The 18158-nt window shown below is 44.9% G+C and overlaps 1 protein-coding gene across 1 annotated transcript in view; it reads right to left on the bottom strand.

Moving 5' to 3' along the window:
- SLCO2A1 (solute carrier organic anion transporter family member 2A1) overlaps window positions 1–17625 on the bottom strand; it is an 89436-nt gene extending 71811 nt beyond the window's left edge. Inside the window, exon 1 of the mRNA XM_025375778.1 lies at window positions 17530–17625. Within this exon, the coding sequence (XP_025231563.1) occupies window positions 17530–17625 (96 nt within the window). The remainder of the gene's footprint in view (window positions 1–17529) is intronic.
- Between the last annotated feature and the right edge of the window lie 533 nt (window positions 17626–18158).

Below are 18158 nucleotides of genomic sequence, written 5' to 3'. Positions count from 1 at the left end.
ATAAAAAATTTTAAAAAAGGTGAAAAGGAGAGCGATTCAGATGGTAAGATGCTAGTTTTGAGGATGGAGGAAGGGGCCACAAGCCAAGGAATGTGGGTGACTCTAGAAAGTGAAAAAGGCCAGGAAACAGAGATCCTCCACTAAAGCCTCCAGAAGGAACACAGCCCTACAAACACCTTAAGAAATCAAGGACTTCTGACCTCCAGAACCATTAGACAATAAATTTGTGTTGTTTTAAGCCACTCAGTTTATGATAACTTATTACAGCAGCAATAGGAGACTAACAGCAAATTTGTCAAACTGGGGGCTTTCCAGTGAAGGAAAACAGGAATTTCTAGTTGCCAAGCATTACTCAGCCATGGAGAAGACAGAGGTTTACAGTGGAAAACAATGACCATCACTTTCAGAGAAAAGTATAGAGGGTAGGACGAGCCCAACTGGCATGCCAGTCCAACTGTCCAAATCCTTCACACATTTCCTATTAGGTTTCTTGTAGATTATCAAGATTTCCTTGTGCATTCTATATATTCATCCCTAGTCAGTTTTAGACACTGCAAACATCTCACATTCTGGCATTCTTTTTGCTTTAAACACTCTTATCTGTTATTAAAGTAGATAAATCATCTTTCTTTAGCTAGCATTCTTCTGTTATAGCTTCTTCTGCCCCTTGATTTTCAATCTTTCTGTGTCATATTGTTTTAGGTGTCTCTTTTAAAGAGCATGTAACTAGATTTTATCTCTATTTTAATCCAATCTGAGATTGTCTAGCTTTGAAATAATGAGTAGTCCATTTTCATGTATGATAATTTTTGATAAATCTAGATTTGCATCAACCTGATTATATTTATATTGTGTTCCTATTTACCATGAAGCTTATTTTTGGCTTTTTTATTTTTTACCATTTCCCCCCTCCTTTCCTAGGCTTTTATTGTTTAATTAGGTTTCTTTATTCTTTACTGTCTTCTGTTTTAGAAGGTGTATTCAGTGTCTTTTGTCTTAATGATTACCCATATATTTTAAAAATTGTGACAAAATGTGTGCAACATAGAACTTGCCATATTAACCTTTTTATTATTATTTTTTGAGACAGAGTCTTGCCTAGGCTGGAGTGCAGTGGTGCAATCATGGCTCAAAGCATCCTCCGAGGCTCAAGCAATCCTCCCACCACAGCTGGCACATGCCACCATGCCTGGTTAATTTTTTTTATTTCTTTTTTTAATTTTTTGCGGAGATGAGGTCTCACTTTGTTGCCCAGGCTGGTCTCAAATTCTGGGCTTAAGCAATCTTCCTGCCTCAGCCTCCCAAAATGCTGGGATTACAGGCATGAGCCACCAGTGCCCAGCCCGTCTCAAGTTCAGTGGCATTAAGTACATTCACATGTTGTGCGACCATCACCATCATCCATCTCTAGAACTTTTTTCGTCTTGCAAAACTGAGACTCTATACCCCTTGAACAATAACTCCCCATTTCCACTTCCCCCTAGCTCCTGGCAACCACCATTCTGCTTTCCGTCTCTATGAATTTTACTATTCTAGGTGTCTCATGTAAATGGAATCATACAGTATTTTGTCTTTCTGTGACTGGCTTATTTCATTTAGAGTAATGTACTCAAGTTTCATCCGTATTGTAGCATGTGTCAGAATTTCCTTTCTTTTTAAGGCTGAATAATATTCCACTGTATGTATATACACATTTTATTTTTCCATTTATCTATTGATGTACATCTGGGTTGTTTGCACCTTTTGGCTATCGTGAATGATGCCACTAGAAACATAACAGCACAAATATCTCTTTGAGACTCTGCTTTCAATTATTTTGGATGTATACCTAGAAGCAAAACTGCTAGATCATATCATGACTCTACTTTTAATTTGTTCGGGAACTGCCACACTGTTTTCCACAGCAGCTGCATCATTTTACATTCCCACCACTAGTGCACAAGGGTTCCAATTTGTCCCCATCCTCAAAAACACTTGTTATATTCTGTTGTTTTGTTTTGTTTTTTTATAGTAGCCATCTTAATGGGTGTGATGTCACATTGTGGTTTTGATTTGTATTTCCCTAATGATTTGCAAGGTTGAGCATCTTTTCACGTGCCTTTTGGCCACTTGTGTATCATTTTTAGAGAAATGTCTTTTCAAGTCCTTTGCCAATTTTTTAATTGGGTTTTTGTTGTTGAGATGTAAGAACCTTTTATATATTCTGGATATTCATCTTTCATTACATATATGATTTGCAAACATTTTCTCCCATTCTGTAGATTGCCTTCTCATTCTCTTGATTGTGTCACTTGATGCACAGAACTTTTAAATTTTGATGTAATACAATTTATTTATCTTAACTTTTGTTGCCTGTACTTTCAGTATCATATCCAAGAAATCCTTGCCAAATCCAATGGTATAAAGCTTTCCCTGTGTTTTCCTCTAAGAGTTTTATAGTTTTAGTTCTTACATTTAGATCTTTCATTCATTTTAAGTTAATTTCTATATAGGGAGTAAAGTAAGCATCACTATACCGTGTGGATGGCATAAATTCTGTTTCTGATTCTATGTGATATAGACTTGGGGTTTTAGCTTCTCAGAGGAATTTTTTACCCAGAAATGTTGTTAGAGACAAACCCCTGCTGACCCTGGAGTAGTGGGCAGGGTTTTATTAGTTCCCTTTTCACCAAGGCACCTAGCTTTATGAATGGGTCTGAGTTTCAACGCCCCGTATCATTGTTGGGTACCTGTGTGAGTACTAAATTCCAGCATCCATTAGGAGTTCCTTTAGCGAATCCTTACTGGTCTAATCACACCACACACATTTCCTTCTTATTCCTTGCTGCAAGGTCAACTGGTGTCCTCATTTTTCCTGTGTTTGATTCATTCTTCATTTCTTTCACCTAAAGATTTCACTTTCTTTCTTGCGAGTTCTGCCATGTATTTAAATCTCTGGTGCTGTTCTATTTTATGTGGTGTTTGTAGGAGGAGGGATTCCACATGAACCTGTCACGTTGATGGAAACCATAATTCACAATAGCTCCTTATGGGTCATCTTACCCCACCTAACCACAGCCTTTGGAAGGAAGATAGGGACCTTGTCTGATTCAGTCATGTTCCCCATACAGAGGTTCTATATGAGAACCATGAAGGTGACTTGTTAAAATTCAGAGTCCATGACCCCAGATGCATTAAGTAGAATCCAGTTATGTCTCCCACAAAAACCAAACCCCATTCTCTCTCACAAAACCAAACCCTTTTTTCTCTCATATGATATGCTTTGTAACTGTATTTATTTGTGATCTGTCCACTGTCTATCTCACTCATATGGGCATAGTTCACTCTGTTTTATTCATTATTGGATCTCCAGTGGTTGATGACAGAAGGTCAATAAGAATAAATGGATGAATAAATAGGTCTCTGGCATCCATCCCAACACCACTCTTGGCCTCAGAATTCAGAAACCCCTGCTGTTTACACTAGTATAGTTTTATCTTTCAAACAGTGGATGGTCAATAAACTCTCTCCAACGACTGGGTGAAAACTCACCCAGGAATGTTCCCCACATCCTCCCAGGCTCAGGACCAGACCCCTCGTTAGCACCTAGCAGATCCCATCCTGGCTTCTGTCCTCACCACCTCACCATCAGGCCTACTCTTCCTACATGGCAAGGAGCTGATCAGATACATTTGCTTCTCTAAGATGTTTGGCCAAACCTTAGGGCGAATTCCTACACTCTGAGTCAGCCCCTGGGAGTGGGCACCAGAAGAGCAGAGAGCACGGATTCCTGGACAGAATCACTTCTTGATCTTCCCAGAAAAGAAAAAGCTCCACATTCTTGCCTCCCTTTAAGACTTAAAGTATTGTTATCTGACTTTGCCTCAATTTCTGGAAAGCCATGACTCAAATGTGACAACAGATGGAAAAATGCAGTGGGAACAGTGATGGCATTGCAGGGGTCAATCCTTCTAGACAACCCCATCCTCTTGGCTGCAATCCCAGCTGCATCCTTGGTCCACCCTCAGGTAATCGGAGAAGAGCCACTTCCATCGTACGTCACATTTTATATACTACAATGAGATGTCTTAGTACACCTGCCAAAGGAAGCTGGGGCGTGACCATAGACTGTAGGGTTTTTTAACTAAGAGATTTTTTCTAAGTATAAATACAGGACATGTTTACTGTAGAAAATGGAAAACACTGAAATGCACAAAGACAAAAACAAAACCATGTATAGGTTTCACACACAGTATAGGTACATGCCCTTCAAGTCTTCTTGCTCTGTATACTGTGATTTTGACAAATTTGGATCATCTGTACATATGCTTTTCTATCCTGCCTTCTTTAGTTAACATTAGAGAATGAACTCTTCCCCCAAATTTCAACTATCCTCCATAAGACTTTTTAAAAAACAATTTGTATGTATTTTATAGATGGATGTCCCATGATTTATGTATTGACTCTCTGATTGCTAGATATACAAGTCACCTCCTCACTGTAAGTTTCTGAGAAGGTGAGTCATATGATAAAGCACTGTGCAGCTGACTGGGTTCCCATTTATTCTTTCACTTAGAAATCAAGAGTTTAAGCCACTTGATTGCCCCACACCCATGCAGGGTGTAAATGCTCATGTGCCACACAGCTGGAGTGTGTGTCTAGGCTCACAACCATGGGTCAGGGAATGTGCAACGAAAGAACAAACTGAGGAATGAAGACCTTCAGGACCACCATTGACGAACTTGGCTTGGAAAAATACAGCAATAGATATAAATAGGCAGTTCTGGTGGGTCTACTGGTATAAAGTAATCAAATAGCAACTGGCTCAACAGTTTGTGGTTTGCAGTGAAGCACATAGAGGAAAAAATCTTAAGACGGGGACTCCCAGAGAGTCCCAATTCCAGCTCTGTCACTGTGGAATGTGGCAATTCCCATGGGTTGCCTCCCAATGTCCTCCACTATAAAATGTGGGCAATACATACCTCACAGTATGGCAGGGAGGGTTTAGTCAGGTAGTGCTTCTGAAAGGGCCTACCCTTGTCCATATTATCTTGTAAATTTGGTACATAATGGGTGTCCCAGCAAGAGGCCTCAAGTGTATTTGCATTCACAGCTAAATATCCATACACTGCCCTATGTTTCACCATATGTGTGTCCTAAGGAAATGTGCCCATATTTGTGATAGTAGCTCAGAAAATTATAATTGCTGCTAAAAATGTGTTGGTGCTAAGGGTGGTGTATTAGTCCGCTTCACACTGCTATAAAGATACTACCTGAGACTTGGTAATTTATAAACAAAAGGAGTTTAATTGACTCACAGTTCCACATGACTGGGGAGGCCTCAGGAAACTTACAATCATGGCGGATGGTGAAGGGGAAGCAAGGCATATCTTTATAAGGCAGCAAGAGAGAGAGGCAGAGAGAGTGAGAGCGAGAGTGCAAAGGGGGAACTGCCAAACACCTTAAAAGCATCAGATCTCGGCTGGGCGCGGTGGCTCACGCCTGTAATCCCAACACTTCGGGAGGGCGAGGTGGGCAGATCACGAGCTCAGGAGTTCAAGATCAGCCTGACCAACATGGTGAAACCCTGTCTCTACTAAAAAAATACAAAAATTAGCTGGGCATGGTGGCATGAGCCTGTTATTCCAGCTACTCAGGGGGCTGAGGCAGGAGAATTGCTTGAACCTGGGAGGTGGAGGTTGCCGTGAGCAGAGATTGTACTGCACTCCAGCCTGGGTGACAGAGTGAGACTCTGTCAAATAAATAAATAAATAAATAAAAAGCACCAGATCTCCTGCGAACTCACTCACTACCACAAAAACAGCATGGGGGAAACTGCCCCTATGATCCAATCACCTCCCACCAGGTCCCTCCTCGGATATGTGGGGATTACAATTCATGATGAGATTTGGGTGGGGACACAGAGTCAAACCATTATCAGGTGAGAATTCTAAATATTTGTGATTTTAAGGCAAACAAAACAGGCTTGACTAATGCCCAACCCCAGTCTTTATAAATTTTACACATTTACACATTAAATTTTGTCTTTTTTTTTTTTTTTTTTTTTTGAGATGGAGTCTCCCTCTGCTATTGCCCAGGCTGGAGTGCAATGGCACGATCTTGGCTTACTGCAACCTTCGCCTCCTGGGTTCAAGCAGTTCTCCTGCCTCAGCCTCCCAAGTAGCTGGGATTACAGGTGTGCATCACCACACCTGGATAATTTTTGTATCTTTAGTAGAGACAGGGTTTCACCATATTGGCTAGGCTGGTCTCGAACTCCAGACTTTGTGATCCGCCCACTTGGTCTCCCAAAGTGCTGAAATTACAGGTGAGAGCCACCGTGCCCGGACTACACATTAAATTTACACATGGATTCAGTGGGCCCATGATGTGGCAGTCCTGGGACTCTGAGGACTGAAGAAGGAGGCTTGAGCTGCTGTGAGGAAGATCTCAGCTGTGCAGAAGGCAGCGTCCTGATATCAAGCACAATTTCAAAATGAAATTGACAACCACAGCCCTGTGAGTTCACTTTCCAAGTCAGGGACATGTTACAGAGGTGAAGTAGGTGCCATATACAAGGCTGGTTCTTCATTAACTTGGACCTGCCACATACTACCCTGGTGTATGTGGGGTACAGCCCTGGAGCACAGGCTGGGACCCAGAAGCCCTGTTCCTGCTAGCACTGGGCGAGATGCCCTGTGTGCGGGGTCTGTTAGCCCTCTGGCAATGAAGCCAGGGAATGTTGTCTCCAGTGAGCCCCTTTTCTCCTTCCTCCAGAGAGATGTTGTCCATTAGAGGCTGGAGGGTGGAGTCAATGACTTGTCTAGGATACTCCATGAAAGCTCCCAAAGTTGGGGAACAGTGACAGCTGAGGTATGAGAACAGAGGGAGGCGGGGGTAAGAAGGAGGAGTGTGAGAGATGACGTGGGCACAGATCTGGGGGCTGATGAGAGCATCACAAACTTGCAAGGTCTAGTGCAGGGGGCATCATGGGAGGGTCTTTGTTGGTTCCACGGGTCCCAGGCCACTTTCCAGCTGCTGCCACAAAGCCTGAGACACTCACATGAGTGGTGACCAGGCTCCTGGCAGTGACCAGAACCAGCAATGAAACCTTTGTGATCTGGGACATCAGGCGTTGGGGGCCACACATGTCCCAGCAATGCCCACCTTCAGAGCTTAGTTTGGCTTTCAGAGGAGGGTGGCCCTAACTACCTGGTTTTCTATTTCAACCCTGCTGAGCAGTCCACAGTTAGAGGGGCTTCTGGGAGAGGGGAGACAGTATTCTGCTAGAAACCGTGAATCAAGTGACTCAGGAGTAATGAGTTCTGCTAGCTTCACTCTGGGGAACACACATGGACGGGCAGGTGAAGATTTTAACTCCACACAAGAGAAACCTGGTAAATGTGTTACAATGTTCTGGGTCTGCCTTGTGCTACAGTGAGCTCCCCATCAGAACTCTGCAAGCAGAGGCAAGGACAGCAAAAGGATTCCTGCGTCTTTGAGCCGATGAGCTTTCTCATCACTGTCTAGTCTGAAATTCAATAATTCCATAAGCCAGGAAGCACCATCTTTCAATAGCTCAGCTTTATCATCATTTTTACAGATTCTATACAATAAGATGTTTAAAAACACTATAAAAATCATGACCAGCAATGAAGGTGGGAAGCTAGGTGGGAGGACTTCTACATAGAAACCAGAGAGGGCACTGAGCCCCACCGCCGTGCAGAAGCCCAGCAACTGCCATCCTGGCTCTCACTTGCCTGCTCTCTGGAAGTTCCCCATTTCTTCTCCCCGTAGGTCCCTAAGGTTCATTTCCATTCTTGGACACCATCCCTGACTCTCCTCGGCACCTCCCCTGCACCACAGTTAGAAGGTGCGAGTTTGTTCTTGTAAAATGTCATAGCAAGGGAGGCAGTGAGGTGACCAACTCCTTCTAAGTTGCTCACAACTTTCCCAGTTTCAAAACTGAAAGTCTCGTGTCTTAACCCACTCAGTCCCGGGCAAATGAAGACATTTGGTCATCTTGGAAGGCAGGGAACTTACAGGCAATTTTTTCTTGGAAACCTGGGAGACTTTCAGGGAGCCAGGTATAAACAGCAACACCTAGTAATGAGCTTCACCCAGTAGATACTCAATAAATGCTTACAAAATAGACACTCAATAGATGCTTACAGTAGACACTCAATAAATGCTCACTGAGTGAGTGAGGTCCTGGCTCCACATCAGTCTCAGTTCCCAGACACGTATCCCAAATACACTGTAAATCAAAGGTACAGGAGGAAGTTTTCAAAAGGGCCTGTGGCACTAGGGAAGAATGACTTGTAAAACAGTCTGAGAAAGAGATCAGTTTAATCCTATTCTGCAATCTCTTTGGCAGCCAAACAAGCAGCAGAAGTGTGACTCTGGAAGCCTGCTTTCCAAAACTTCACCCTTCCCTTCCACTGCTGTCCCTATGCCCCAGGCCAACAGGGCCTCGCTGTGCTCTCTAGCTGGTTCTGTCTGGTGGTGTCCCATGGGGCCTGGACCAGGAATTTTCTGATGTCCACGCCTCACACACCTGTCCCACTTAAACTGTCTAGGTACCGTTCCCTCTGCACCTGACAAGCTGGCTGGGTAAGCCAACCACATAAACTAGTTCCAATGTGAGGTCTGCCTGTGTTGTATTTTCGAAACTCAATTCACTCTACCTGGGAGTCCATATCTGGGAGAGCCGAGTTAGACACACACACCTTCCTAGAGCATCAATGTTACTCCAAGGTTTGGAGAGAAATATGACATATTATTTGGAAACACATAGATTGTGGAGGACAATATATCATTCATTTGATTTTAAGATAAAGTACAAAAATATATCAAAGAAATGTAATACTCAGGAGTCAGGCCACATCCCCAGACATCTCCCCTCACCCACCTTATCCTACCCCTACATGGAAACTTCTTCATTCCCTTCTAGAATTCAGGGCCTCTTGGTGGGGCAGTTTGATAAACAGTAGCTCAAGGTAGCCCTCTCTCTGATAACACAGGTATTTTAACTGAGGCTGTCTGTGCTCTAGGCCAGCATTTCTCAAGGGTGTTGGATGGAGCAGTTTTTAGACATAAACAAGTATGACTGACGTTTGGGTAAACAAAATGAAACTTGTCATCAGGACTCTCAGCTTCCTACAGGATTCCAGTAGTTTGCCACATTTCTGAAGGTAGGGGTCAGCCCTGTTTGGGCATGGGAGACAGTGCCAAATGCTGACCAGACTGAGTTTCTGAAGGTCACAAGTTCTGGGGTTAATGCTCTGGCTGTGTCTGAGCCTCCAGTGTATCCCTGTGAGCCTCCATAGCCTTTCCCTTCAGCGGGGCAAAGAGGCTGGAAAGAGGCTCAGGAAGAGAGCTGCTGGCTGCAGAGTATCATCCCATCCTTCAACCCCTCAGTGCAGTCTCAGACTTCCTGCCTCAGCTTCATCTCCACCCCTGGGCAAATTTAATCCATCCCAAACAGTAAGACACACCCAGGGAATCAAGGTCCTCTCAACTTGAAAGGACTGGGGATTGCTCAAAGACAATCTGGGTGCTTTTGCCAGGTTTCATAACAGGTCTCCTAGAAGAGTCCAGACCTAACTGGCCCTGCTCCTAGTCTCATCTCAATCAGCAACTTAAAATCATGAGATAAGAATCTAAGAGTCTGAAAGGACGTCAGAGATCACTGAGCTCAGGCCCAAATGCTGGTAGACGAGAGAATCCAGAGCTGAGAGGCGTTCTGTAGTCATGGGAAGAATAGGAGCGAGATGACCAGGTGGGAATTCCTGATTTGCCAGTTACTGGATATGTGGCCTTGGATGAGCCTTGGTTTCCTCAACAGTGACATGGAGATGCTGATACCTCTCTTGCAGGGCTGTCATTAAGATTAGAAAAAAATTAGGAATATAGACTTGAAAATCAGCTTCAAGGGGAAAAAAAACATACCAATCAGCTAAGGGCAGAAGAAAAGCTGGAGCACATAAATACATAAGATCCCACTCACTTACCAAAAGCAAGCGTTAAACCTGCCCTTAAATCTTCCTAAAAGCCAGAATAGAAGGGAAACTGAACAGGTAATAAAATTTGGTATCTGTAAGATAAACACATACCATTGCCAAGTAAAACCAAGCTTTTATCCAACTTCAGGACTTGCTCTACATTACTCACAATAGCCAAGATATGGAATCAACCTCAGCATCCATCAGTGGATGAATAGGTAAGGAAAAATGTGGCATGTATACACATGGAGTATTATTCAGCCTTTAAAAAGGGGAAAATCTTGTCAGTTACTGCAACATGGGTAAATCTAGAGGACATTACGCTAAGTGAAATAAGACAGGCACAGAAAGACAAATACCTCATGATCTGACTTAAATGCAGAATCTAATAAAGCTGAACTCATAGAAGTAAAGAGTAGAATGATGGTTATCAGAGGTTGGGGGTAGGGTGGGAAGAGGGGAATGGGGGGTGATTGATTCAAGGTACAAAGTTTCAGATAGATGGGAGGAATAGATTTTGAGATCTGTTGCATAGCAGAGTGACTACAGTCAACAATAATGTAATATATATTTTAAAATAGTAAAGAGTAAATTTCCAGTGTCTCAACATAAAAAACGATAAGCAAGGTCATGATACATTAATTAGCTTGATTTAATCATGCACACATATATTAAAACATCACATTGTACTCCATAATGTATACAATTATGCCAATCAAAAACTTGTCAATCGAAAATAATAATTTTTTTTTTTTTTTTTTTTTTTTTTGAGACGGAGTCTCGCTCTGTCGCCCAGGCTGGAGTGCAGTGGCCGGATCTCAGCTCACTGCAAGCTCCGCCTCCCGGGTTCACGCCATTCTCCGGCCTCAGCCTCCCGAGTAGCTGGGACTACAGGCGCCCGCCACCTCGCCCGGCTAGTTTTTTGTATTTCTTAATAGAGACGGGGTTTCACCGTGTTAGCCAGGATGGTCTCGATCTCCTGACCTCGTGATCCGCCCGTCTCGGCCTCCCAAAGTGCTGGGATTACAGGCTTGAGCCACCGCGCCCGGCCGAAAATAATAATTTTTTAAAGAAAATAAAGATGGATGGGCTCATCAACTAAAAAAAAAGACTTGCTTTAGCTTCAGGAATAAAGACAGACTGCTATCAGCAGAAAAATGTACACATAGATCAACAAAACAAAATTTAAAACCCGGAATAGATCACACAAGTACAACCAACTGATTTTTGACAAAGGTGCAATGGCAATTCAATAAAGGATAGTCTTTTCAAAAAAAATGGTGAAGAAACAACTGGATAGCAATAGGTAAAACAACAAACAAAACACCTTAACCTAAACCTTCCACCCATTCAAAAATTAACTCAAAATAGAAAATAAGTTTAAATGTAAACGAGAAAAAAACTTTTAGAATGAAATATAGAAGAAATCATTCGGAAACTAAGGTTTGGAGAAGAGTTTTTAGACATGACACCAAAAGCAGGATCCAGAAGACTGAAAATTGATAAATTAAAATTCATCAAAATTAAACATTTTTCTCCGTAAAATACCTTGTTAAGAGGATGAAAAAATAAGCTACAGTCTAGAGGAAAATCATTTCAGACTGCATACCCAACAAGGGACTTGTGTCTGACATATATAAAGAACTCTCAAAATTCAACTGTTAAAAAAAAAGATTACAATTAGAAGATGGGCAAAATATAGGAAAAAAACATTTCAATGAAGAGGAAATACAAATGGTAAATAAGCACATGAAAAGATGTTCAATATTACTAGCCATTAGGGAAATGCAAAACAAGACCATGATGAGGTGTCACTATTCATACCTGTTAGAATTGCTAAAATAAAAATTTGTGACAATACCAAATACTGATGAGGTGTCACAGCAACTGGGTCTCTCACATATTGCTGGTGAAAATGTAACTGGTGTGATCACTCCAGAAAACAGTTCAGCAGTTTAAAAGTATCTCACCATGCAACTAACATATGACCCAGCAAACACACTTGAGCATTTACGCTAGAGAAATGAAAATGTCCACACAAAATCCTTTACACAATTGTTCATAACAGATTTATTTGTAATAGCCCCCAGATGGAAATAATCCAAATGTCCTTCAATAAGTGAACGTTTAAACAGATTATGGTACAGTCATACCATGGAATACTACTCAGCAATAAAAAGAAACAAACTATTGATACACAAAACAACTTGGATGGATCTCACGGGCATAATGCTGAATGAAAAAAGTCAATCTCAAAAGGTCACAGATTGTATGACTCCATTTATATAACATTCTCAAAGTGATAAAATTATACAGGTGGAGGGGACAGATTAGTGGTCACCAGGGGTTAGAGATGGTAGTCACGGAAGTGAGGGGACATGACTGTTAACGGTCAGCACAGGAGAAATCCTTGTGGTGATGGAATAGTTCTGTATCTTGAAGTGGTGGGGTGGTGGTTACACAAATCTTCATATGTGATGCAATGGCACAGAACTATACACACACTTGATAGCAATGTCAATGTTCTGCTTTTGATATTATACTGAAATCAAACAAGATGCAACCACTGGCAGAAACTAGGTAAAGCCTACACAGGACCTCTAAGTACTATTTTTCCTATGAATCTATAATTATTATAAAATAAAAAGTTTTTTAAAAAATTCTAAATCAATCATTTTGTTTGGCACTAGGAACTCAGCTGACTTTCTCTATGGTGGCTCATGAGGTCCCAGGTTCTGCAGTGACAACCATCTGTGTTGATCCTCTGGGATACAGACAGGTGCAGATTCACACAGCTGTCCTTCCTCAACAGAAACAGAATGGGATGGCCAAGCACGTGTTAGTGAACCTAACTTCAGAACAGGGCCCAAACTAGCCTGGCCCTGTGCAGGCTTCCTGATGGGCTCATTTGCCCTGGGAGCATCCCTGGCTGCTTAGTTCCACCATGACTGACTCTCAGGCTCTGGCCCATAAATGGTCTGAAAGCCAGCGCCACCACAGGCAGAAAGGGGATTGAAGTGAGTGCTGGGGCTGGTTAAAGACATGGGGCAGGATAAAACTAAGTGGGGGTTGAGAAGAGGGAGAATGAAGAGGGGCAAGGCCAGGGGACTCCCTCCATTCCTCTGCATACACCCTGGTCTATTACACAAGCAAGACAAAAGAAGGCAAAGGGAAGCCATGTGCCCATCTCAATGTTCCAACATCACTTCTGGATCTCTCAGAATGGAAAAAACAGGTAGTCACTGTCATAACAAAAGACAATGATCAGAAAGAGGTGAAATCAGCTATGTATATTGCGAAACATACAACACTGTTCCACTTGTTCCGTGTGAGTACCACCAGAAGACAAACTGAAAGAGCTAAGGAGGGCTTTGAGCATCATCCAGGAAGAGGAGGTTGAGTGACTACCCATTCCAGTTGTTCTTCCTTTCTCCCTACAAGCAGGGGAAGCGGGCCTCTCAGGAGGCAGATGCCTAGGAACAGAACAATGCTGTCCTCAACGTTAGAGGAACACCACCCCTGGGGAGGAGTGGGCATATCTTAACACACTGGAAGGAATTCTTGGGTTCAGGGGATTGTCTTGAGAGTGTTTTCCTGAGCATGAATCTGGTTGCTGGGATAGAGCACTTTGCTCTGGAAACTGATTAGTTAAGCAAGCCCAAGATGCCTCCCCATCGCTGGGGGTCAGAAGCCTCAGGAAGGGATGGACATAGGCCAAGACAAAGTAATTCTCCCCCACTTCTTGGTCCTCCCAGGCCAGAAGTCACCAGGGCCACTGAAGCCAAGCTGTGAGGTTTGCCTTTCCCTTCTTCCCACTATTCTCCAGCCCTCAGTCTCCACTGGGATATTGCCTCACTGATTGGATATACATTACTTCACTACACTGGAGCTCTGGGTGTGTGATTTCCTGAAATTTGGTAGCAGTCACCAACCACTCTTTCTATAAGATAACCTCAGTTTGGTCCCGAGGGCAAGTTTTATTTTAAGGAGAAACAGAGCTTCCTGAAGCCGCCAGGATAAGTCAGCTGCAAAAGCTGCCTCCCACCCCCACCCTCAGGATTACTAAATGAACCTGTTTTTAATTTAGCATTCCGGACACCGAATGCTGAACAGTGATTGTGGAGCAGATCTTTGCTTCTTAAGATTCCTGACTGGGCACAGTGGCTCACTCCTGTAATCCCAGCACTTTGGGAGGCCGAGGAGGGTGGATCACCTTAGGTCAGGAGTTCAAGACCAGCCTGGCCAAAATGGCGAAACCCCATCTCTACTAAAAAAAAAAAAAAAATACAAAAATTAGCCAGATGTGGTGGTGGGCGCCTATAATCCCAGCTACTCAGGAGGCTGAGGTGGGAGAATTGCTGGAACCTGAGAGATAGAGGTTGCAGTGAGCCAAGATGGTGCCAGTGTACTCCCCCTGGGCAACAGACCGAGACTCAATCTCAAAAAAAAAAAAAAAAAAAAAAAAATCCTGTAAGCCAGAGGCAACAGAGACTGTAAATTAAATCTGGTTTACTACCGCAGGAGAGGAGACACATAAAACCCACCTGAGAGCTGCCACATTCTGGAGATGACAGTTATGAAGAGGGAAAGCGTATCAGCCCGTTAGCCATTGAGAGCATCTATCCTGCAGCCACTGCCGCTCCCCTTGGTCACAGCTGGGATGTGTGTGTCACCAGAGCCCAGATAAATCACTGGCCACTAGGAATAAGCACACCCCTGCTAAACCAGTGTTAACTAGCATAGTGTTGATGGTGAGGGCCAACTTTAACAAGGTTTGGGTCTTTGACTCTGAAGTCTCACATACCTGGTTCCTCTATAGTCCACCCCTTTCTGGTTATGAGAACAATTTCACAATGCCTTGTTTTCCTCATTACTAATGAGGACAATAATAGTATCCACTCGACAGGGTTGTAATGAGGATTAAATACAGATAAAGTATTTCCATAGTTCCTGGTACACTCATACAGCTCAAATACTGTTAGCCACTATTACTATTATTTTAATCATCATTATTATTATTAAATGTAGTTTTTCTTAACTAATAACTATGCCTCATGGAATTGGTGGAACAATCATTCCTAAATGTTTGAACATGAACAAATCCTATTTGTTGAAGCAAGAATTGATCTCAGATGGGTACTGATCCTAAGAGCACAGCAAGGTTTACAAAGCCCTTTTCCTATGCCTCATTCCACATAATCCTCACTGAGTCCCATGAGCTGGTTATTGGTCAATTACCAGCTTTTTCAGGTAAGGACCCTGAGGCCCTGGAAAGGTAAGAAATGCTTCCCTGCATCATCCCATTAGTAGGTGGCTGGGATGGGACCTTGGATCTGAGTCTTCTGGCTTTATCCACTCCCCTAAACTATATGGTTTGTGGGTATTTGCAGGAATGTCCAAAGTCGATTGGTTAGTCTGTCCAGCAACAAGGAATCTAGACAAATGACAGACCCTCTGGTCGAGTGTCCCCTGTTCCCACTATGTCATACATGTCCCAAGATATGTGCAACCCATCCCCCACTGCGAGGTGGCAGGGCTACGACAAGCACTCTCACTGAGAGGAAATATCCCTTCAAATAGCAGAGCTTCCAGTTATTGCCCCAGGAGGGAAAGGCGCAAGTGACTTTAACTGGTGGAATTTGAGATTCAAGATTTATCTTGGACACCCTAAGCTATCCAACCTTGTATCTGGTTTCAGACTGATGAGTGGAGTTAAGTGGAAGTCGCTCCAAACTCTGGTCTTACAATTACTGTGGATCAAAGGAGGTGATGACTAACAGAATCTCATTTTTAGAGTCAAGAAAAACTCTTAACTGGCATGAGCACTTAACTCCTTTAGGAGGCCAATTGGCCTGAGCCCAGCCCTCAGGTACATGTGGATAAATCATCGACACATGGGAAATCATCATATTTATATAGATCTCCAAAGAAATTGCTGGCATAAACAGTTATTTTAGGGAACCAGGATGGGTTCTAAATGGATCAATCTCATTCAGCCTTTCCCTCACTGTCAGGAATCTGTCCTGGACACCCATCCCTCCTGCCCTTCTTGGTGAAAATGAAGGGAGGTTGCTCCACCCTAGTTCCTGTAGAGGCCCCTTTCTTTAGACCATCTAATCCTAGTCCCCACCCTTTCCTCTCAATTCCTAATTTATAAATACCAAAGGTTCCAAAATTCCCTGATGAAACTTCTCCAAAATGGTGGAACCAAAACTGCACACAACATTTCCATCCAGCTCTGGCCAAAAACGAGGAGATTTGGAGATTATTTTAAACTATCTCAAAATTTCTGTTGCTTATCCATATCCAACTACAAACTCAATTCAGCCTGTATTTATTGTGGTGCAGAAAGAGCAGAAGCAGGAGTGGAGATCCCAGCTGAGTAAGTATGCAGGTGAGATCCACTCTGACCTCCAGATCCCTTTCTGTTGGACACATATAACCAGTGCACCGATACCCCTTCCACAAAAGGATGTCACCATCATCCCTTTGTGTAATCTGGCTTCCCCTTAATTGCACCACTGGAGGCTTTATCCAGTCCCATCTGACTGTATGGTTGTGGGAAACAACCTCTCTACACCAGAATCCCACCCTGACCAGAAGAGGCCTTGATGCAGTCTCTGCAGTCTCCCACACCCTCACGGCAGCAGCTCTGCCCTCTCAGGAGGTATCTTCCATTGTTACTTCTGCCTAGCCAGAATGGGCAAAAGAGCCCGAGTGTGGATTGAACCATTCCAGGTCCTCCTGGACCTGTGAGGGAGTGGAAAGCCATTTCCGACCCCTGGGAAAGGTGCTCTCATCCTAAGAGCTGCCAACACCCTATCTTCTCACCCGCTCCGCATAACTTGCCTGGTGAGTGGCACCTGCTTAGACCTTACCGAACCGTGAGAGCCGTGGCCTTCCTGGGGTCATTTCCAGATCAGGGAAGCCAATCCGAGCACGCGGGTTTGTTGCCAGCCTGGGGGAAGCTGCCCGCTGAGAGAGAATTCTCAACATAACCGCGAGCAGCACAGCCAGGTAGCAGAGCCCCCCACCTCCGTTGGCGGGAGAAGAAAGCCTGGGGAAGGAGAACATCCCTTAGGCCACCCACCCCAGGACGAGGGGGCTCAGACGAGACACAGTCTGTCCCTCAACGCGCGGGTGTCCCCCTGGCACCTCCAAGCCCATCTCACTGACGAAGTAACCGCCCGCTGGAGGCCGAAAAAGGGTTCCTCGAGATAATCTTTTTCAATCACCAAGCAGGACAATTCTCTCGCTTAAAACTCTGCCTGAAGTTGTCCCAGTAAGCAGTAAGCAGGTACTTCCATTGTCCCATTACTTACTCCGATAAAGGCGTGTGAACACACACACACACACAAGCGTGCGCACACACACACTCGCACACACACGCCCAGCACGCGTCGCCCGGGGATGAGATCCGAGCGCAGCACGGGAGGGAGCCTGGGGCTTCGCAGCGCCTCCTGGCTCCGGCAGACAGACGCGGGTGCCCAGCCGAAGGTGCGCACGGCGCGGCCCCGGCCCGGACGACCCCGCGTACTCCGCTCACCTTAATGTTGCCGAAGACCGAGCGGGCACAGCGGCCGGCTCGGCTGGAAGAGGCGTCGCTGCCCTGGGGCGCGCCGAGCTTGGGCAGGAGCCCCATGGCTGAGGGCGGTTGGCCGGGCGCGGAGCAGCGCGGGGGCAACGGGCCCCGGGGCTAGGGACCTGGCGCGCGGGGGCCGGGGCGCCTCGGGCTGGAGCGGCTGGGCGGGTGAGAGGCGAGCGCGGCGGCGGCGGCCGGAGGAGATTCGCGGAGCAGAGACTGAGCCAGGGAGTGCGCGCCCAGAAGTTTTTATAAGTGGCAGCCGCCGATGATGAAACGCGCTCCAATAAGAAAGCTGTCTGAAACCCTCCTCCCTCTTTTACTCGGGTGTCAAAGGCGCTGCGAGCCCCCGCCCCTCCGCCGCCGCCGCCCCCTCAGACAGGTGTGACGCCGCAGCGACCCGCTAGGCTTGACTGCCCGGGAGAAGATCCCGCCTGCCGGGAGGCGGAGAGGGAGGGAAGGAGGTGGCGGGCCCGGGGAGGGGAGGTGAGGGCTGTGCGGGGGCAGGAGGCTGCAAGGGGGTGGAGGCTCCTGGGGACTGGCGAAGAGAGGGTGGGTGAAGCGAAGGTGGGTGACTGGAGGGGATGGAGAGA

Source organism: Theropithecus gelada, chromosome 2, assembly GCF_003255815.1.
Source record: "Theropithecus gelada isolate Dixy chromosome 2, Tgel_1.0, whole genome shotgun sequence".
NCBI lineage: Eukaryota > Metazoa > Chordata > Mammalia > Primates > Cercopithecidae > Theropithecus > Theropithecus gelada.
This window is presented reverse-complemented; position numbering and strand designations above follow the sequence as displayed.